Source organism: Petaurus breviceps, unplaced genomic scaffold (genome assembly GCF_028583685.1).
Source record: "Petaurus breviceps papuanus isolate PSGF00001 unplaced genomic scaffold, PetGlider_PUasm1.0 182, whole genome shotgun sequence".
In the NCBI taxonomy this organism is placed as follows: Eukaryota; Metazoa; Chordata; class Mammalia; order Diprotodontia; family Petauridae; genus Petaurus; species Petaurus breviceps.
Genome location: NW_027185786.1, coordinates 4,431,125 through 4,452,594, shown reverse-complemented (window position 1 = coordinate 4,452,594; position 21,470 = coordinate 4,431,125). Strand labels below are relative to the sequence as shown.

General features: G+C 54.1%; 2 protein-coding genes across 7 annotated transcripts in view; both read right to left on the bottom strand.

Moving 5' to 3' along the window:
- Positions 1 to 1,655, bottom strand: part of MTSS2 (MTSS I-BAR domain containing 2) — a 38,923-nt gene extending 37,268 nt beyond the window's left edge. For 2 of the 6 annotated variants that reach the window (XM_069087628.1, XM_069087629.1), the window contains exon 1: positions 1,421 to 1,655. In XM_069087628.1, the coding sequence (XP_068943729.1) occupies positions 1,421 to 1,489 (69 nt within the window). In that variant the 5' untranslated portion in view covers positions 1,490 to 1,655. The other 4 variants (XM_069087631.1, XM_069087632.1, XM_069087633.1 and 1 more) reach the window with 3 other exon arrangements.
- Positions 1,656 to 4,491: 2,836 nt separating this feature from the next.
- Positions 4,492 to 21,470, bottom strand: part of VAC14 (VAC14 component of PIKFYVE complex) — a 138,103-nt gene continuing 121,124 nt past the window's right edge. Inside the window, exons 15-19 of the mRNA XM_069087627.1 lie at positions 17,757 to 17,931; positions 16,076 to 16,194; positions 15,126 to 15,205; positions 11,641 to 11,791; positions 4,492 to 5,217 (exon numbers count right to left, since the gene is read on the bottom strand). Of these exons, the coding sequence (XP_068943728.1) occupies positions 5,055 to 5,217; positions 11,641 to 11,791; positions 15,126 to 15,205; positions 16,076 to 16,194; positions 17,757 to 17,931 (688 nt within the window). The 3' untranslated portion in view covers positions 4,492 to 5,054. The remainder of the gene's footprint in view (positions 5,218 to 11,640; positions 11,792 to 15,125; positions 15,206 to 16,075; positions 16,195 to 17,756; positions 17,932 to 21,470) is intronic.

Genomic DNA, 21,470 nt, shown 5'->3' with positions numbered 1-21,470 from the left:
ACCAAGTTCCCCTGGTGACCTTGAACTTGTTCCCAGGTCTCAATATCTCCGACTGTGGAAACAAGAGATAGCTTCTTCCTTCTTCCTGACTTTGGGTAAGGGGGGGACATAGGGCTAGGTCTCAGGTGAAAAGGTATGAGACTGACATTTTAAGTACCTGGGATACAGGGAGTAACATCTGTGGGGAGATGGTTGGGTAAGGGATGGAAGGGACTGCTCTTAAGGTCTTCCTTCCCAGGCCAGGGGAGAGGACAGGCAGGGGGCTTTGCTGTCCCAGCTGAGTACACCAGCTCCTTCCCTGCCCCCAAGCTCCGGGACAAGCCTGGGAAACAGTGGGGTTGATCGCCCCTCCCCCACCTTCCCCAGGCTCTGGGGGGAGGGGGAGGCCCTGGAGTAACAACAACCAATCCTGGCCCTTCGGGTCAGCAGGCTACATGTGCTCAGACTTTCGTCCGGCAAGACCCTGGTCCCTGGGTCTTCGAAAAGATGCAGGCCGGTGGGGAAGGAGTTAAGTCCTCTCTCCCGGCTTTATTATTTTTTCCCCCCTGGCCTTGGCAATGACAGCATTGTCTGGGCTCCGGGGCTGCAGCAAGGAGCCAGGGGGAGGGGGGAAAAGGGGGAAGGAGGGAGGGAGGATTGGGGGGATGGGGGAAGAGGGAGAGGGGAACGAAGGAGGCACCTAGTCTCAAACAGCCAGAGCCCAGGGATTTAAAGGGCGGCGCAGAGACTTGCCCGCTCCCTCCCGGGCCATCGATAGGGCCCCGAGTAATGATGAGCTCCTCTCCGGAGGCGGGGGTCACCCCAGACCGCAGCCCTGGAGAAAGCTGAGGTTTCAGTCCCCGCGTTACCCCCTCTTCTCCCTACCTCCCCCCCCCCCGCCCCGCCTCAGTCTTTTTTCCGGAGGTAGGGAGAGCGGATTTAACGTTCCGGGCAGTCTGCAAGGGCTCTGTCCAGCAGCCGAAGGCGGAATCCCCGGCCACTCCACTCCTCCACCCCCAGCATATCCTCCCTCTACTTCCCCAAGCCAGACAACAGGGACTGGAGCCCCGGCCCGGCCCATGGCCACGGCCACGGCCACAGTCACGGCGCGCTCACACGCGAGCGCGCGCTCACACACACACAGACACACACATACAGACACAGACAGACAGACAGACACATAAGGGCGCAGAGTCCCCGATACATACATAGGTTCCTCCCAAGTGCCTACAGACACACAGTCCCAGAGAGCACATGGGTCCAAGCAGACAGACGGACAGACTGACGGACAGGGGGGCGGGTGCACGGGCGGGGGGCCCCAGGGCTGGGCAGCCCCCGCGCCCACCTCGGTCGGGTCCCTCACCGCCGCAGGCTCCCCCAGAGCGGGAGCTGCGCGGGTAGGAAGCGAGGGGGGCGGGGCCCCCTTTTCTCTCCCCGTTACCTTCATGTCATTGACGATGGCCTGGAAGAGGCCCCCCAGGGCCCCGCACTCTTTCTCCACCGTCTCCATGCCGGTCAGGGCGCAGGCTCTGGGATGGCCAAGCGGGCCGGGGGCGCGGCTCCCTCGGCTCTGCGAATCCGCGAGGGAGGAGGAACAAAAAGCCGTGCCAGTCCCCGGGGCTGCTCCTGCGAGCCTGGGCGCGGCGGGCCCCGCGGGCGGGCGGTCCGGAGCCGCCGCCTCTGGCCACGCGCGGCTTCAGCGGCCGGCCGCCCCCCGGGCCCGGGACGCGCGCAGCCGCCGGCCCTCCCTAGCCATGTCCCGCGGCCGGCGGGCTCCGCTCCGCTCCGCTCGTGGCCCCGGCCCACCCCCCGCGCCACAGGGAGGCGGCCGCCCTGGGATGGAGGGCCCGCAGCGGCCCGCGTCCGTTCCCCCGCGGCCGTGGGCGCAGGGAGCTGGCGGGGGCGCAGGGCAGCGCAGCGCAGCGATCCCGGGGACTGGCGGGGAACGAGCGGGGCGGTAATCCGAGCCCAGGAGGCTCCGGCGTCACATGGGCGCGGGGAGAGGGGGAGGGACCCGGCGGGCGGAGGGAGGGAGAGGAGGGGAGCCGAGCCTAGCCGAGGGGAGGGGGCGGCTGTGGGAAAGGCCGAGCTCAGCGCAGGCCCATTCACGACCAGGAATGAGGACTTTGAAATCCGAGCCCCTGGGCTGTCTTACTGGTTTGGTGAGCTCCGTCCCCCAGCGCCCGGTATGCGGGGTGGCACAAAGGGGACCCGGAGGGAGGAGGGGGCGCTGCTGGGAAATTGGGACTGGGCACGGATGGATCCTTATGAGACCCAGGCGGGACCCACTCTGATTTCCGTGGAGGCTTGTTCCCCCCCCCCCCCCCCAGTCATCCAGATTGAGGAAGACACCTAGAAGATATTCCTGCACGTTGAAGGCAGAAAGCTCTCATCTAGGGGGGAACATGGACTTATATCTGAGACCCTGTTTGAGAAGCCGGGTTTAAGGGGCACCAGTGGAAACACACACACCACAAAACAAACACACATACACACACACACCACAAAACAAACCCCGAACTTTCCTTCCAGGAAACTCCTGGGTTAGAGGTAGGCAGGTATGTCAACGAGGAGGGGAGGAGGTGCATCTTATGTTCAGAGGCATAGAGATACCAGAGGAACCCGTGAAGTTCTTTTAGCCTCGTCCCTCACCGGGAATCCCTGGAGAGCCGGGCACCTTTCCTTGCCCTTACCCCCCACCCCCGCCTCATGCAGTCTGGCTGGGGGAGGTCTTCAGCCGCCAGTCTTACGAACCTCCCTGCTGGCCCATCTGGGGGTTGGTGGTGGATTATCAGAGGTTGCATGCACTTATTAGATGCTTACTATGTTCCAGTTACTGTGATAAGGGATGGGAATTCAAATACGGACAAAGGCTGACATTAGACTGATCGACAAGTTAAAAGCATGATGTTCCTTTTGGGACTCAGGGACACAAGACCCTTAGTGGCACAGTGAGGAACCTTTATAAGAGAAGGCCATCATGGGCTCTCTGGGGCTTGTTTAGCCAACCTAGCTTGTGCCAACCAAGCTGAAGTCCCGGGCCCTAGATTGTGATTGGTCACGTATCCCTACTCTACTCAGTTCCGATCCGGTGGTCCCCCCACCCTTCCTTCTAGGACCGAATGAACGCACCTGTTTGCCCCTTGTAACCTCTTCACGAGCTACTTTGCCAAGGCCTATTAATCATCGTTGCCTTTCCCAGCCAAACTGGCCATCTTGCTGTCCTCCCATCACCTTCCAGCTCTTTGCTCCTGGCCTGTCCCTCTAGCTAGCTTGCGCTCAGCTCTAGGGTCTCTTCTACGTGGAGCTTTTTACTGGATTCCCTAAGTCGGAGACCTTTTTTCGGACAACAGCCTTGTCCATGCTTTGGATATTGCTGTCTAGTCCCTCCCCATTGCAGAATGTGAGGTCCTGAAAAGCAGGGGCCATTTCATTTGTCTTGTACTTACGGTTTTTAGCATAGTGAAACTAAACACTGGAGAGTTGGCTTTGGAAACAAAGGAGGTCCTCCTGCCTTCTGGGACATACCGCTTGTGTCATTCAAGCTCGGTGCCCCTGAGATCTAAGTCTCCAAGTTACAGGCAAGGTGTGACCTGCACTGGTAGAGGGCACTTCCTCATCTGGGGACTCCCTAATGAAATCACAGGCCTGCTCTCTATCCTCAGTGGCTGGCACACAGTAGGCACTTAACATATGTTGACTGACCCAGCCAGAATCACTCTGGGAACTCTTTGGTTAAGACTTAACTTTGGTTAAGTGAGCTAAGGTAGAGAGCTAAGCCAATGCCTAGTAGTCCTGAGTGATGATGGGGATTGATGGAAGCTGACTGGTGTCTCTGTCCTTGATCCAGCAGGGAACTGCAAGGATGGGGCACTTAAGGCACTTGGGTTCTGTCCCGGCTTTACTCCATGTGACACTCTGCCTTGGTTTTCCCCATCCCCTGGAGCTGTCTCCCCTGCCCCTTGGAGCCCTGGGAAGTTTGGAGAGCCTCTCCCAGAGGGGTCTTCCCCATGGTCTTCAGACACTACAGCCATCCTGTTACTGGGAAATAAATCACATTCTAATTTTACAGGGTATACATAGCTTGAAAAATTTTTTAAAAAATAGAAACAGGCTCTATTGATAATTAAGAGGTCTTTGGGATGAAGCTTTAAGGATAAGAAGTGTCTTTTTAAAAACTAGGCAGGTCCAAATAGCTCCTTGCTGGGGCAGGTCCTCTCTGCACAAAGCCCCCTGTTAGTTCAGAGTTGCTGGGGAGGGGGCAAAGAAGACAACACAAAACGGTCACCAGCAGAGTAGAAATCCTGGTCTCCAGGCTCCTAGAGCAGCTCCTGGGCAGCTGGAGGCCTGGTCTTGGTGCCAGAGAGGGTTTGGCCTATTGAGACCTTCTGGTTTAATGCCATGGAGTCAGGGCCAAAGTAACAGATCCTTGAAGAATACATGGGGTTAAGAAGGGACCTTCCAAAGGGGAGGGTTGGGAGGAGAAGCGCAGCCCAGATGTGGGAGAGAGGATCGAATTTACCATCATTCCTTTATTGTTATGTGGGAAATCTCCATCATTCCATAAACCTCTGTGATCCAGGTGGAGACTAGATGAAGCGCCAGAATATATACATACATGTGTGTATAGACATACCTACATGTCAAGAGATCTGGGCAGGAAAGGAGCTGTGGAATTCTGCTCTCAATCCAAATGAAAGGGGCTTGTTAAAAAGAGGCTGATTATGGGCCGGGGGGGGGGGGGTGGAACGTCACTTCTGAGGCAGAGACGTCCCAGGGACAGCTGCTGCTGTGCTCTAGCAAACAGGAAGGGCCAGGCAGCAGCAGCCAACACTGGGGGCTTCTGGGCATGGGATGGAGAGGTGGGCGGGCCACACTGGGCAGTAGCCTTTCTTCCTCTGCCCCTGAACGGGCTTCCTATTGGCTGTAGGGTGTGCCTAGCTAGAGTAGAGGGCAGCGCACTCACCAGCCACCCCCCTCCCTGCTAGGGTCCTGAAGATGACTCTGTGAAGGCCACAAATGGTCCATGGGACCACCACAGCAGCCTCTGCCTCTGAGCTGTGCGTGCTGAGGGCTCAGAGGACAATCCTGCGGTCCAGCTGGTCCCCACGCCCACTCCGCTGGTGTCTCATTTCCAGATGCTTGTTCTGGACCCTCTCAAAGTGCTGCAGAAGTTCCACATAGTCAATGCTGGGGGAATCCACCTTCCTCGAGCTTGGGGCTGTCTTCACACTATCCCTGAGAGGGAAACAGAGAAAGAATGCTGAGTCAGGAGAATGCCTGGTCAGGGCTATCTGCCTAGAGGGTAAACTGATATTAAAAACAACCACCACAAAAAACGAACTTTCCAGTTCTCTCCAGGGAGAGAGCAGCCTGTCTTCTCTTCCCTAACATTCAAAAACAAATGTTTGAAAAACAAAGTGCACACGGCAGGTGCTCAACAAATGCTCTAAAGCTATGTAATTATAATGATCAAGCTAGGACCTTGGAGAAGAACTGAAGAAAATCTGCCTTCGCTGCAGAGGTGGTGGACTATGGGTGTGGAATACCGAATACAGCTGTCACTAGTTGGACTCTGTGGGTGGCTTTGCTGGACTGTATCTGCTTTGTTAAAGGAGCAGGCTTGATGGAGATGAGCAGAGGAGGGACATATTAAGAAATGAATGTAATCTAAGAAAAAAGGCCATGATTAAAACAGGGATTTCAGTGCTTACAGCTGGTGGTTGTTGCTGTTCAGCCATTTCAGTCACGTCTGACTCTTCTTGACCCCATTTGGGGTTTTCTTGGCAGAAATACTGCCCATCTGACAGAGGACACTGAGGCCAACAGGGTTAAGTGACTTGCCCAGGGTAACACAGCTAGTAAGTGCCTGAGGCTGATTTGAACTCGGGGAGATGAGTCTTCTGCCTCCAGGCCCAGTGCTCTGTGCACTATGCTGACCTCTCATCATGGTGGGTGGGTGACCTTGGTCACACCAGTGATAGCCAGAAAGGCTTCAAACATAGGCAGGGGGAGAGACTTGCCCAAAGACCAACCTGTGCCAGGCTCACTGACCAGACCTGCTGGGTCCCAGGGCAATGGAAGGTTTTTGCTTTAGCAATTTTCAAAGATGATTTACTAGCTTGTAGAAGGGCTGCGATCTGAGCTGGTGGGAGGAACACTCACACTGATGAAGCCATGTGACAGGTTAGAGAGACTAGAGACCCTCCTTGGAACAAATGCTGATGCCTGCTGGTTTGGACTGTCCATACTGGTCACTGGCACCCATCCATGTGGCCCTCAGTTTGACAGGGGTGGGGATGGGACTGGAGACAGAGCCCAGAGCATACATCATTGGGAAGCATTTCCTGTTTATGAGCTTCTCCCTGGGGGCGAGGGGGACTGGAATGACATTTGAACTAGCAACAAGCCAGAAGCCAGTTGGGGCTGCAGGACAGGGTGGGATGGGTGCATGATACATTGTTGGAGGGCAGTCCTTGGGAAAAGGCTGGAGATGCTAGGTCTGGGGCAGCTGAGGACAGTCACAGCTGGGCAGAAACTCAGCCGAAGCCCAGCCTGGCTGGGAGTTTTGTGGTTATACATACTGTGACCTCCTTGCCACCCCCGTGTCCTCCAGCTTCAGTCGCTGTCGCTGTCCTCACCTCCACGGAGCCCTTCACTTTGATTCCCTTAGCCATCCTCAAGGAGCCCCAGGAGGCTCCTCATGGAACTGTCCCCTCCCTAACTCCTCACCCCCATGGCTGCCTTTCTATTTCTCTTGCTGAGATTCTAACAAAATATTTAACATTTTTGGTTTCAGCAAGAAGCAAAACCACAGCTCTGCCCCTCCCTTCCCCGCCTCCTCTTTGAGGGAGCCAGAGAGGCATGTGGAGAGGATGCGCCGACTGCTTCCACCTCAGAGGACACAGTGGGGGCCGCCCAAGGGAAGCTGAGGCACTGGCTGGCTCAGGCACAGAATCCCCCTTGCAGGTGGGACCAAATTCCTTTGACCTCGTGTGGAGGGGCCTACAATGCAGTCAAGTGCCAGGAGGTACAGTTGTGTGAGCTCTGAGGAAATGGGAGCCCTGCAGCTTCCAGGCTCAATCCACACCCTGGGTAGGGATCCCTCCCTGGAGATGGCTGGGCTGGCCACAGGAGATCAGGCCACTGGGTGGCATCAAGAGGCTAAGGCAGATCAGAGGGGCCCATCACTGGAAGGTGATCTGGGAGCATCAAGTGGTCAAAGCTGAGGCCCTTCTGCCTTTCCCAAGATGCCCGATACCATAGACACGCTAGCATCCTTGCCCTAAACCTCAGCAGCTTGCAGTTGTCCCTTGTTCTTGAGGGAGGGTCAGATCTCCTTGAAACTTCCCACAAATGTGCTGCCCCCAGACCACATACAGTCTGGGGAGTCGAGTTATGGGTGGGGCTCTTGAGGCCTGATGCCCCAAATCCCGATGCTGTTTCTGGTGGGGAAAGCCAGCATTGTGTAGTACGGCACTCAGCATGGTATCTCATCTGATGCTCATGAGAACTCTGGCAGGTAAGTGCACGGTTATCCCCATTCTACAGATGAAGCTAAGGTAGATAGACCAAGGTTAAGTGGTTGGTCCAGGATCTCACAGCTCAGACCAGGCCTTCCTAGCTCCAAGGCCAGCTTTCTTTCACCCTGGCTGCCTCCCTATCCCTAGATGTGGAGCGCTTACACGCACCCTAGGACAGAGGCACCTAAAGGCACCTGAATCCTGCCCCTGGCAGCCCAAGGACTTTGTGTCCAGAAGGAAACAAGATTAGGGGTTCCCAGGGAGACGGGAGCACATGGTTAGCTAATGCCAGCCCTTGTGCACAAATGTGGCCAGGCCTGGGGGTGGGGAGAAGATGGCCAGTGGCCAGCTGGATCTACTTTCCCCTGCCCCCAGCAGAGGCTGCCTACTCTCGCCTCTGGGGGGCTGTTTGGAGCATGGAGAATGCTCATCTCCCCAGGGGTGGGCTTAAGCCCAGAGTCATGCCCAGGAGTGTGGAGCTGGGGGAGGAGTCTTGCTGGAAAGACTTCTTTCCTGGGAAGGTTGATCCTGGCCTTAGCTAGGAAGGCTAGGAAGGCAGGGGGTGAGGGGGTGACTCCTCCCAGAAGACTCTGGTGGGGATTGGAAAGTCTCCCCTCCTCTAGACCCAGTACTCCTCTCTGGCCTCTGGGGAGAGGCTCTCCTAGGCCACCATCATTCTGGGAGGAGGTGGGGGAGGCCTGTGGTCTCGGGTTATGTTCCTGAAGGGGGACAAGGCCACTCCCAAGAAAATGGCATCAGGGATCAGCAAATGTCTCTGAAAACCAACTCAGCTGTTTGTTCCCACATGCTAAGGTCCCATTCCCTGAGCAACTTGACACGGCTGCCCAGCTGCCTGCCAGTCAGGGCCTTCAAAGAAAGTCTGCTCCACCCTAGTTCAGTGACCTCATCCCTCCTGCTCTCCTTTCCAGCTGCTGCTGAGACCCCTCTTTATCCTCACCCCATCGCCCTTCTATTTTTTGCTAAGGCCACTTTCCTAGGCACTCTGTGACCAAGGATGTAGCTGTGGAAAGGCCTGGAGTGCTTGCCTTCCAGGCCAGTGATACCTGTGTCCTACAGAGAAAAGAAATGGGGAGGCCAGATCCACAAGGCAGGTCTCCTGACTCCCAGGCCAATACTTCAGAGAAAGCTTAACTGTGATAGAAATCTCAGTCCTTTTTGTAGTTCTCGATCAGGGCTGCTCTGCCTCTGGACACTGGGAGAGTTTGGGGGGACACTTCTCTTCCCTCTGCCCCCCTTGGGATAGGCAGTGCCAGGAAGGGTCCTCAGTAGGGCCTGGGCTTAGACACTCACCATATCCAAGAGCCAGCTTAGCTCTAAGCCCAGGTGACCTAAAATAGCAAGTGAATTGGCAGAACCCAGCTTCAGACATGAAGACCAGAAGCATTGTTACTTATCCGAAGACAGGAATGGGGAATAGAGGAGGTACACTGGCCTTCTGGGCTGCTTCTTGACTCCGGGCACTGCCCCTGGCTGTGCCCGATGCCTGAGATGCCCTCTCGTCTGCATCTCTTGGTCTCCCCCAAGATCTTCCACAAGAAGGCTTTCTCCTGTTTCTGGCCTGTCTGAACCTAGTTATTGGCTTCTCGTGTCCCCCGGCGCCCTGGGACCATTGCTCGGCCTTCTCGGGATTCGCAGCACAGTGCCTGGGACGCAGCAGATAACGAATCAATTCCTGCTGCCTGGACCCTTCCCCACCTCAGACAATTGCTCCCAGGAGCTCTGTTTTCAGATTTGCAGCAGGCCATACCCACTGCTCTGAATCTTAACCCGGGATCTTTTCCTTCCAACCTGACCCAGGGCTGGGCTTTGCAAAAATAACTCAAAAGGAGGTGAGGAATGGGGGCAGGGGGCGCACCGGCTTGGGGGTAGTCCACATCCAATTGCCAAGGGCCCGCCCTCCTCTGGTCCCAGGGTCTTAGGAAAGTTAATGTCCCTGAGAAATCAAACAGCCTCCCGCAGTGGTCCCTAGAAAAGGTGGTTGCTTTCCTTGTAAGGAGGAGGCCTTGGGGAGTCTCACTGGTCTATACTGAAGTTGGTCAGAGGTGCAGAGTTTGGGCAGGGCAAGGGACCCTTTCCAGTGGCTCCTGCCTGCACTAAACCCCTGCCAGTGCCTTTTCGCTGGGGTATGACACAGTCAAGCAAAGGTGGTGGGACAAGTGGCAGGCCCCATGGCCACTCTCCCCCAAGGAGCGCGCGCCTGCGTGTGTGTGTTTGTGTGTGTGTGTGTGATGGAATGTAGGTCACTGTTAATCAGACCTCAGGCTGACAACTCTACAGGCCAGCCAGTGGCCAGTGCAGGGAGAGGAGGGTGCTCTCTCTCTCTCTGGCTCTCCTACATTATAACTCTCAGTGAAATTCCACCTCTCTTTTCCAGAGGCAGAGAGACTAAGCCCTCTGCTATGTTGGGATGGCTGGACAAGTGGCCACACCAGGCCTCTCAAGTCAAGGAAAGTAGAAACCTAGTCAGCAGAAAGCCCAGCTGAGCTCTGCCTTGTACCTCTCTGTGAGGGCTCCCTGCTTTTCGGGGGTAGAGGTGGGCTGGGGACAAGGACTGCTACCAGGAGGGTTCTGTAGGCCAGCCCACAATGGATGGCTATCCAGTTTACCCTTGTGGCCCATGTGTGGGAGAGAGAACTGGCAAGTCACAGCGGTGCCCTTGAACTCTATCTAGGAAAAGGGGTGGGAAGGAGTTTGGTTGGGCTGGGACTTAAACCAGAGGAAGGAAAAAAGTCCAAGGCATGCCTTCCTTGGGCCCTGAATCCAAGGGCATATGCAGCGATCCAGCTGGGCCTTGTCACCCCCCCAGCAGTGCTCAGACAGAGAGAGCACAGTCATCCCCATTCCTATCTGGGGAAAGCAAGGCGTGGGATGGCAAACAGAGCAAGGAAATCTTGCAACACAGAGATTTGGGCTAATGTTGTATCTAGTAAGGTGGGAGGGTGAAGGCCAGTCAGAGCAGGTCAGATGAGCTGGCAAGGGGAAGTCACTCCTCCCAGAACCAGAGAGCAGGGGCACCCCCTCCCTGCCCTGGCCAATCGGCCCTCGTGGCTGCAGCAAGGTTGGCCCAATCATCACACAACCCAGGGGGTGGGGGTGGGGGTGGGGAGAGAGGGATTCCAAACAAATGGGGGCATCTGATTCAAGCTGGGCTCCCTCCATTCAGTGTAAATCTTCTCCCTGGCTCTGCTTGTTTCCATGGTGACCTGACAAGTGAAATTTTCCATCTCAGATGCCAAATGCCTGTGGATGAGGCAGAGCCCTCCAAGGGTTACCAAATATAGACAAAACCCAACAGGCTCCTAGGGCCTGGCCAGGGATGGCCTCATGGGTGGGAGCCACCCCTCCCCCACCCCTGGGGCAAAGGCCCAGCTCTCCAGAGGCTGCCAGAGTGAGGGAGCCTCTTAGGTGTGCCTGGTGTTAGGCACTCCCCACAAGATCGGCTCTTCCCAGAACATGGCTCCCAAGTCCGCTGCATTCTGGGACTTGTGCTCATACTCAGCCAACAGCTGGCAAACAGTCAACAACCCTTGTGGGCCCCACAGTGGCTTCCTTGGTCCCCAGGATGGCAGCGTTTCCTCTCCTCCCACTGTCCGACTGTCCTTGGAGGAAGTTCAATAGCTCAAGGTTTGGCCTTCTCTGTATTCAAGGGCCGGAGCTCAGGAAACCAAAGGTCTGAAGGCTGGTTGGCCCAGCCTTTGGAACCGGGGGACTGGGAAGATGCCTATAGGGAGTGAGGCCCATCTCCTCCTTGCTGGACCTCCTTTTCTCTTAGCACTGCTGGTGCTGCCCACATCTCTCTCTAAACCTTCCTCTTTCACTAATCTAAGATGACCTTTGACTTTCTTGGATCACATCAAAGCCCAGGTACATCAGCATCTCACTCTGGACTTGCTGATCTGCTGACGCCCGACGGCTTCTGGCTCTCTCCATTCCAGGAGGATGTGTGTCCGTCTACCCCACGGCTCACAGGAAGCCCAGGGCTGGCTACCCGCATGGGCTCGGGGCAGCACCATGCCCTCAACAATCCCGCCTCTGAGTGTTCTCTCCTTTCCAAGGACTGGGACACCCTGTGAGCATCCCTTGCTAGAGTGGAGGCCGCTGGGGAGACGAGACTTACTCAGTCTGCATGAGCTCCGGGTTGGGCACACACTGCAGTCGGTGGGAGAGGAGCTGGAAGGCACTGCTCTGAGGGAGAAGCATGAGTAGCCCATACAAGGCCTTGATCAGGTAGGGGTTGTTCTTCACGTCCAACAGCTGCAGGCGCAGATCTGAGGAGAGAAGAAGGGGGACAATGAGAAAGTCAGTGATGGCAAACTGCCCCTGCTCCCGGGCTCTTCATTGGCACCCATCCTCTTCTCCGCCCAGCCCTTGAGGTCACAGCCCCTTTGGCCAGCAGCAGAGGAACCCAGTGAGGAAGATGACCAGAAGCGGCTCCACAACAAAGCAGGCCATTTTCTGCCCCGAACTCCACCTCCTTCTCTTTCCCATATGGGGCTAGGCCTTCCTCACTGGGAGAACAGTCCCCCTGCCTGTCACACACAGGCATCTTTTCTTCATTGATGGTCCTCTTATGACCCTGGGGTCAGTGGGATGAGGGGAATCCATCCATTTTCCAAAGGTTCTTACATCACCGTTCTTGGGCTTAGTCCCGGCTGGACAAAAATCGCCTTGCTCTCTCGAGAAGACACAGGGTCAAGGGGAGATTTTATCTCCTTTCCATTGCAGATCCCCATCTTTCTAGTCTTAGCCCCTCATCCTCAGGAAGGGCAGCCACAGTCATTGCTATTTTCCTTTGACAATCTGATGTTTTATATAAAGAACCAGGAGCCTGAGCTTGCCTTGAGATCCCAGAGCAGAGAAGGGGAGCTAGCTCTGGCTTGCCCTTGGCCCCACATAGGGCTGCGTTCATCAGCTAATTCACCCCCCTCCTTTTCCCAGGTACCCAGCTAGCACCCTCACAAGAGGGTCTAATGCTTGTACCAGATTCCTGTGTCTGCTTCTGCACGTGCCAGCATGGCAGAGCTATAAATAGGGTGATTTGGGGAGAAATGCAGAGGATTAGGACAGCTTGAAGGGAGGACAGAATGGAAAAATGCTTTCATATTTGGCTAAACACACAGAGTGTGTGGTTGTGTGTGTGTGAGAGAGTGAGTGAGAGAGAAGAGAAAGAGAGAGAGAGAGAGAGTGAGAGAGAGAGAGAGAGAGAGAGAGAGAGAGAGAGAGAGAGAGAGAGCGCATCTGTCTTTTAAGTGTAGAGGAAGCTGGCTGGCGGATGCTCCTGGAGATCAGACTGAAATCATACTCCAACATGCTGCCTCTCTAGACTTGCCAGGCTGGGAAATTCCCCCTCTGCCAACTGAGGATGGGGGAGATTAGAGATGAATGTGACGCTCTGGGTCTGTTTCTAAAGAAGGGCAGGGAAACAATAGGCAAAGAACATTCATGAGATCTACATTAGCAGCACTAAGTCTGGGCTTTTGGGGTCACCCTTGGAAGCAAAGGATGATGATCTCCTAGGGCTGTTGTGGCCTCAGCCCAGAGCAGCTTCTGAAGGCAGAGAGCCTCTCCTTACTCTCCTTATGAACCAGAGAGTATCTAAGGCAAAGCAGACTGAATGAACAATCTCCCTGAAACACTATTCTCCTGTCTCTTCTCTGAGGGGGCCCACAATCCTCTATTTGTAGCAGCACTACAGTTATTCCCTTGACAGCAGCCAGGTCAGTATAGATCCAAGATTTTTGCCCCCTGGGGAATGGCAGGCCAAGAGGAGGAAACATGGCCTATGGAAGGCTAGCTCGACGAATGGTGGGGGGAGAGGGCAGGAATGAACCTAAGGACATGCTCACAAGACCCAAACTGTGCTCCCCACCTGCCATTTTCCAAGAGGATGACCTAATGCTTTGGCCTAGTCCGTGCTTTTGTGGTGGGGCCAGGGCGGAGAGGAGTTAGGTTCATGTTCTGGAGCTTGGGGGTTACACAGAAGGGGACCTGCAGTTGCTGGAGGTATCTGCATGTGCCCAGCAGGAGGAAGGGTCTTTAAACTATATGCTTGGTCCAGCTGGATCAGGACTACAAGCCTTAACCATAGCTCTAGACAGCTCTCCCTTAGGACTCTTCCTTCTTCACAGCAATGGGATGCTTGGATTCCTCTCCTCTGGGGTCACTCCAGTGGAAGTAACCACTTACCTGTAGGTTTTTTTTTAAACAGTTGTTCAATCAGTTTCTGCCTCTAGCAAGCCCATGGCACTGAATCAGGACGACAAAGGGCAGCACGTTCTTTGTCCAAGCAGACAGCAAGGCCCCTGAGGACAGGGCTCCCTTAGTATCCACAGGCGCTCAATGTCTTTTATTGATGTCAAGAACCCTCCCTAGTTTTGGAGGGTGGTGGTGTTGGGTGTGAGTTAAGATCTAGGAGGCCCGATGTCCACTGCCTGGTGCTGAAGCTCCAATAAAAACAAACTTTTTTTGAGGACTGGATCAAACCTGAGCCTTGGTGGGCCATTATCCCTGGTCAAAGGTCACAAGGGAAAAGACCATAAAGTCCCTCGGGAGGGGCTGCTGTCAAGTCATCCTTCTGGGAAACAGGGTCTCTGTTTCCATGGCATCGATCACTGTGCTATCCTACTGATGGTGCAAGGCAGCCACGTGAATATGAGAGGAGCTGGGGAAAACCTCCCCTGCTCCAAGCTCGGCCTCACTGTCCAGGAGACGGGGGGCCGTGAGACACACAAGGGTGTTCATGTGCACTGGCCGGAGGCAGAGGCAGCCACCTGCATGGGCCTGCTCGCCAACTGCTCTCGGGCTAGAAGCCACATTGTAAACACATGTTTCAGAGCAGTGTCTCCTCAGAAGCAGGGGAGGTGTGAGTGTTTCTAAGCCAGGCTGCTCTCCCCACTGGCTGCCACTCACTTGGCCTGTGTGTTAGGAAGCATCATTACTTCTGCAAACAGTACTTCCTCTTTTTACTTTAAGGTGATAAGGACTCCATTCTCTGGCCACCAACAGGACAGACAGTTCAGGGCTCTTATGTGAACAGATAAGACACTGGGATATGGGAAGGTACTTGAAAGATGCCTTGTTTGTATCAGAATGTCAGTGAAAGGGCTAGGGAAGTTTCCCCAAAGCTTAAGGGGTTGGATTAGGCCCATGCTAAGGAGACATAAAGAGACTTCTTTACCATACCCATCTTACAGCTGTCCATGCCACAGAATTGGGATGCACATTTGGAACATGGCCATTTTCACCGGGCTCCCCTGGGGCTTACACCTCCCCACCCCACCCCTGCCCTGTCATTTCACTCTGTTTCTCCGTTTCCCTAAACAAAAAGCCTCCCAGACCGATGTCTCTCCTTCCCCATCACTGTCCTGCTCCAGCCTCAAGCTCTATCCCCCTTCTCAGACCCCTTCTGGGTGGGGGCAACAAGCTCTGCCCCATACACAATCAGAGGCTCTACAAAGGTCCTGGCCAGCCCCTGGCAGAAAGACACATCACTTCTGCTCTATTTCCTTGTGGAGCTGCAGCAATTGGTTGGGGAAGGAAGTGGGGCCCCGCACAAAGGCGTTTAAGTGCACACGCACATGCACATTCCTCCAAGGCTCTTACATGTGAAAATGGGACACTCAATCAGTTGCACAAGCTTGTCCACTTCAGTAAGAAAATCCACAGTGACCTCGAGATCACCACTGGACATCAGCTAAGGAAAGAGGACTTTAATCAGAGAGTTACTTTACTGGAAAGGCTCCATGGAGTCCTCCTGAGGCGAGGCCTGGGCAGGACACCGAGCAGCTGTCGGGGTTCATGCCGACCAGCCGCCCTCTCCTGACATTCCTCAGCTCTGGGGAGGTGAGGGCAGTCAGACTGAAGAGGTGAGGAGGGGATCTGGGCAGAGCCTGGCTCCCCAGGTGGTGTGCAGAACAGAACTAAAGGGTTCCAACTGCCTTCTCCCCAGCTCAGACGCCCCCTTTGGCCTCGAATCCCATGCGTAGAGAGCCAGGTTGGACATAAATGGGAATGGAATTTTTTTTTCCATTTAGTCTCTGCTGCTCCTAATGAGAAGCAGGCCAAGGTTTCCCTCCTTATAAGTGAACTGTTTCCGCTTCCCCAGTTCTCTCTTCTCTGGCCTGCCATGTTCTGACAGAGCCTTATCCACTGTAGCCCAACCTCCTGGCTGCCTCGGCGAGGCCTATCGCTCTGACAGCAGTGCTACATCGGGGGCTTGAGCAGATGAATAACAGAAGCCTGAACGGCTGTCACCGTCATCAGTGTACCTCGGGGGTGGACTATCCACTGTCTTCAGGGTGGCAGCGGCCAGAGAGGGAAGGCGATGCAGCCCTCTGCTCAGCCCACAGCCCAGGGAGGGGGTCCTTCCTGTCTCTGTCCTCCCCCAAGCAGTCCCAGGAACAATGCTTCAGCGTCCCCCTTCCCTCACCTTCCTCCTCTGCCAGCTCCCCACCCCAAGTCCTGCTCCAGGACTCCCACTCTTCAGTGGCTCTGGGCAGGGCATGTGGCCCTGTGTGCCCACTGCAAACACCGGCAGCTGCAGAAAAGGATACAACTTTTGGATGAGGTCATAGGCGTGCCGGTAGTTCTGGGTAAGGAAGCAGAGCGACACTGTGGTGACTGGGTTGTGGCACCAGGACCGGTATAGGCAGCAAAACAAGCTCTGGCTCTCCTGTGGGACGAGAGAGTGAGGACTGGGAAGGAGCCGGGAGACGCTGGTGAGGGGTGAGTGAAGCCTGGGAGCAGAGCTGTGCCGCTTGGCCCTCACCGCTCTGCCCCAAAGCAACGAGTTAAATCCCCTGGTGGCTGAGGTCAGGCTGGAAGGAAGACCTCTCATTTGTGTCGGCTTTTTGGCCTTCAGAAAAACTATGCTAATTGGTTCCCCTGGACCCTGTGGGCTCAGGGAAAGGCACAGGGCACTGGGCGGGGAGGACACTCTCTGGGGCGCTAGCGCATCACCTCTCCCTGCACTATCCCACTCTGCTTCTCTCCTCTGTATCCACCACGATACCAGTTCTTTCTACTGTTTCCCAGGTCCCCCAACCCCATGGAGAGGGTCACCCAAAGGCTGAACCTGAGCTGAAGGGAATTTATGCCCCAAGGGAAAATTCTTGAGGAATTTGCAAGTGTCTGGAAATAACCGCAGTGATGATGGCTCCTTCCAAGAAGTCCAGAGCAGTTTACAGATATGGACTTGTTTATCCCTAAGAAGCCTATGTGAGGCATGCCCTGGAAGGGAAGAGACAAGGTTCAGCACGAGGGAGCCAGGTCCCTGAGGTCAGCCAGCATCTGGAGTGGGGGGATCTGGGTTCCAGTCCTAGTCATAAGGCTTGTGGTCGCCTCCCCAGGGCTGTCGCTCGTCCTGCTGCCCCTCAGTCTCTTGTGCCCAATGGCAGCTCTGCGTGTGCTCAGAACTCTGGGCACATGCTCAGGAGCTGACTTCTCTGGGTGTTCACGCTACCTTTTAATCTCCCAAATGAACAGCTCCCAGATCATATTCCCTTCTAACCCACAGCATTTAGCTTCTTCTTCTCTGCTAAGACTGGGATGAGAGACTCTGGGCTCTAAACTCTGCCAAAGAAAGTCTGTGGGAGATGATTGTGGTTCTAGCTGGGCCCATCAGCAGTCTCCTTCCTGCCTCTCCAATCACCCTGACTCAGAGTCAGCAGATGGAGTCCAATTTGTCCTTGGAGACAGACAATATGCGGCTGTTCCTGCGTACAGATGTGCGCAGCTACAGGGAAGAACCGTGAGGTACCTTGAGGGATGAGATGGGAAAGGAAAGGGTCCGAGAGTCTATGGAAACAAACCGGGACTTTCTCCCACACTCTCCCATGTCAAGCATTCTAAAGGCCTGGCACTGACAGATGCTCCTAGGACCTGTCCCCAGATACGGGGCTGGACACCATGCTGGACTAGTCATGGCCCCAGAGTTCTTCTCCACTCAAGAGGCGAAGCTCCTCCCACTTCCTGACTATCAACAGGGACCTCAAAGAACATTGCACTGCTGCCTAGAGTCTTTATCCACCTGCTCTATGGGGAAAATGATGACAGGTGTCTCTTTTTTTAAATGAGGGATGGGATGGGGAAGGAGAGAGGGACATGAGAGGCCATAAAGCAAGGATCCTGAAGTCTCCTATAAGCAGATGTCTTGGGAAAAAAAACAAGTTTGGAAATCAAGGGGTACACTTCATGGCAAAGGGAAGAGACTTGGTGTGTCTGAGGATTAAGTACCAGAGTCTTCAGATCTTTGAGCTGATTTCTTAGCTGGAAAAGCTCGGTGGAAGTCAGTAAGATAGTATTGAGGGTATGAACCATCGTTGAGGCAAATTTGAGGTCTTCTTCTCGAAGAAGGATGTCGGCCATAGAGTGGAAGATGTTTTCAGCATTCAATAGCAGACATAGTTGCCTGTATGAGATAGAATAAAACACTGAGGGTTAGGTGAGGGGAGGGCAAGTCCCCAGGTATTCTGGGAATCCACATGCAACACTCCTGAGGGCCCTTCCCTTGTCTCTTCTTCCTGACCTCAGCCAGAGGTCAGGGGCAGGACACCACAGAGAACTCATCTATCAGAGGGTCAGCAGGGGAGCCTTCCTAGCCAGGCAAGGCTGTCACGGTTCAAGTTCTGTGGAACTAGCACTAACTCTGACTCACAGTCTTGTGCTGGCAGAAGGGGGCTTGTTTCAACAAGCAAATATCCAGAAAGAGGCTGGACTCCATTCCTTCCAACAAATCTCACCTTTGCTACAGATCCAAAGATGTAACACCCACATTCTGACCTCATTAACTCTTGACAGTCCCAAAAGGCTAAAAAGCTGGAGGCCAAGGCAAAGTCTTGTTGGGGTTATAGCTATAAGGGGTTTTGTTGGACTCATTAACTATCTTCTCTGTTAAAGACTGATAATCAAAAGGTACCTGAGACTGAATCTCCAGAGGGACCCTCAAGGAACTGTCTTTCATGCTTACTTGCTTGGCCATTGGGGAGCAGAGAGAGGTCAGACAGCTACCTATGCCTGAAGGAAAGCTTCTCAGTGGGAAGGAGTAGGAACCAGCGGCTTTTGCATGGCGGGGAGCAGGGATTGGGGGCTAAAGATAGGAAGCTAACCCAGTACTGGCCAGGTAAATATTAGAGAAAAGAAACATCAGAAAAGGCACACAGAGAAGGTAGATGTCCAAAGGAGATGTCACGGAAGATAAACTATAGAACAACTGATCTCTATGCCCTTTAGAAAAAGAAAGGGAAAAATTTAGAGAAGATGAACCAGTATATGTGGATTATTATAAAGAAATCTGGAAAGACACTTCTGACATAACTGAGAGCAAAACCAAGCAAAACAAAACCCAAAGAATGGAGCATCTAACTGATCACATGAGGAAAAACGAGGGAGAATGTCCAGAGAATCCTGGGGGAGAAACTAAAAGTTAGGGCAATTTGAGATGCTAGGAGTTTTAAAGCACATATCATCATCTGTATTGGTGCTTACTGTTATTTCTAATAAAGCATAACATTAAAAAAAAAGCCAACAAGTCCACAAGCATTTATTAAACATTTTTACAAGATGTCAGGAACTATGTTAAGTAAGGATGATACAAAGAAAGGCAGGGTCCCTGACCTCAGGGAGTTTACTCTCCCAAAGTCTCCTAGGAAGGGAAGCTGTAGCAAAAAGCATGAGGCTAAGGAAGCAGCTGGTAAGGGCTTCTCTTTCCTCTTCCAATCTGCTCTGTTTAGTAGCACACAGGAGCTAAAAAGCCCCCATGTCTCACACGGAAGCACCTTTGAATGGCCCTGCCCAGCACCCTGTGTTTCCAGACTGGGGTCTAGTACCTAAGTTCCCTAGGGAAGTCTAGACCATCTACTCCAGGGCTGGGGATCCTGTGACCTCAAGGCCACATGTGGCCCTCTGGGTCCTCAAGTGCAGCCTTTTGACTGAATCCAAACTGCACAGAACAAATCCTTTTATTAATAAGGTCAGACTAAAATTCAGCTCTGAGCAAAAAGGCTTGTTGGAAATGGGGCTGGAGGAGCTGAGCCCAAGCTGCTTCTGATACATGGTGGCTAGCCCTGCAGCTGACAGTGACACCACTGGGGGGTCATCACTCCCCAAACCTGTAGGGCTTCTCTCTCGCCATCTTCACACCATGCTAAATTGAGAAAACGTCACTCTCAAACAGCCTGCACCATGGTTCTGAGTAGCCTCTGACTGCCAAAATCCCCATCTGAATATCAGCCCTCTCCTTGTTGTCAGCCTGGTTTTGATTAGCTGCAGTTTTTTTTTTTTGTTTTGTTTTGTTTTTGGTGGCACTAGGAAAATCCTAGAGCATTTGGTAATGGAGAAATAGGGTAACATCCCCAGGACCCAAACCACCAAGCAGCAAGCATCAGACAGGCTGCCTTGATCCTACCCCAATCCTTTGCTATGGATCCAGGAGAAGGGGAAAGGAACTGAACAGAGAAGAGGAGGCTATGTCAACAAAGTGCCTGGAATTCACCACCAGAAGGGCTCTGAGATTCTGCTGCAGCACAAGTTGCCTCTGCCTCAGATCAAAGGTCTGAGTAGAAAGCCATCAGAACTTCCACACTCAGGAGGCCCGTTAACACTGGTAACAGCCACTTCCTCCCGTCTTTAAAGACTGAGAAGGCGCCATGAGTGGTGCCCAGCACGGCTCAGGACACTCCACAGGAGGCGCTGGGCCACAAGCTAGGGGCTGCTGGGCTTTGGTACCAGAGTGCAGGAGAGATCAGCACCAGCACCAGCCTGGGGAGGGTTTTCTTTTGGGTGTGCCTCAGAGCATCTCCTCCCTCCCCCTCCCGCCTCAGTCTCCTTTCCACTTGCCACTGAGAAGAGCTGGATCTCACTTTGGTCAAGGCCAAGGCCCACCCCCCCATGCCGCTGTTTCTCTGGGAGCTTTTCTCCTGGACCACTCCCTCTTGTCATCTCGAGCTGCCTTTTCCCCGGCTCCTTCCCTACGAACATGCCCTGGTCTCCCTCTCCCTTCAAAGCCTTCAGGCATCATTCTGGGGCTCTGTTCTCCTCCACTGAGCCGGCAATGCTTGTCACCTCCTTTTCTCAGGCCTCCTTGAGGGTAGAGCCTGGTTGCTTTTATCTGTGCATGCTCAGCTCCTAGCAGAGCATCTTACACATAGTAGCCGCTCCATAAATATGTGATGTGAGAAATGAAGTGAGAAAGCAAATGGACGTCAGGGGCAGGAAACACTCAGGGCAGAGATGAGTAACTGGTCAGGAGTGAACCAGAGCACAGCAGCAGGAGGGCTGAGGTCAGTGCAGAGAGCCTGGCTTTTAGGAAGAAAAGCATTCTGAATTTTTCCTAAAGCTTCCTCAGACCTTTAAGGGAATGAACGACAAGCTCCATTCCCTGCAGATTCTGTCTGTGGGATGATGGGTTAGGAGTGTTTCTGAGGACCAAACTAAAGAGGAGGGGGGACAGAGCTTGGAGGGGACAACTGGTCAAACACACATGTGAAATGCAGCTGCCATCGATTCTGTGATAAGATCCAACAGCTGAAGCTGTCACCAAAGCAAGAGATGCTCAGCATGCCACCCTTCAATCCCATATCCACAACACGGGACGCTGCAGCAGCTGGGCTGTGTGTGTGAGAGCACGTGTCAGAAGGGTTCCCATTTGGTGCCCAGGGATGAGCATATGACCAACTTGTTTAAGGAGTTGTAGGACTATCTCTGAGATGCTGGAGAGGGAACTCTTACTTTGGGGAGAAGCCTGGCTTGGGGATATCTATGGTTCCTTTCAATTCAATCCAACAATGGTCAAGCAGGGCTCGGGGCACAGGACAGTCTGGACCATAGAGGAAGCCCAGGAAAAAGCCAAGAGGAGCTGGCCGGAGTGATCAGGGAGAAGAGGACACACTCCAGACTCTGGTGATGTGCTAAGAAACCTCTCCTTGCTCTGGGCCTGCTTCTGTACCAGCA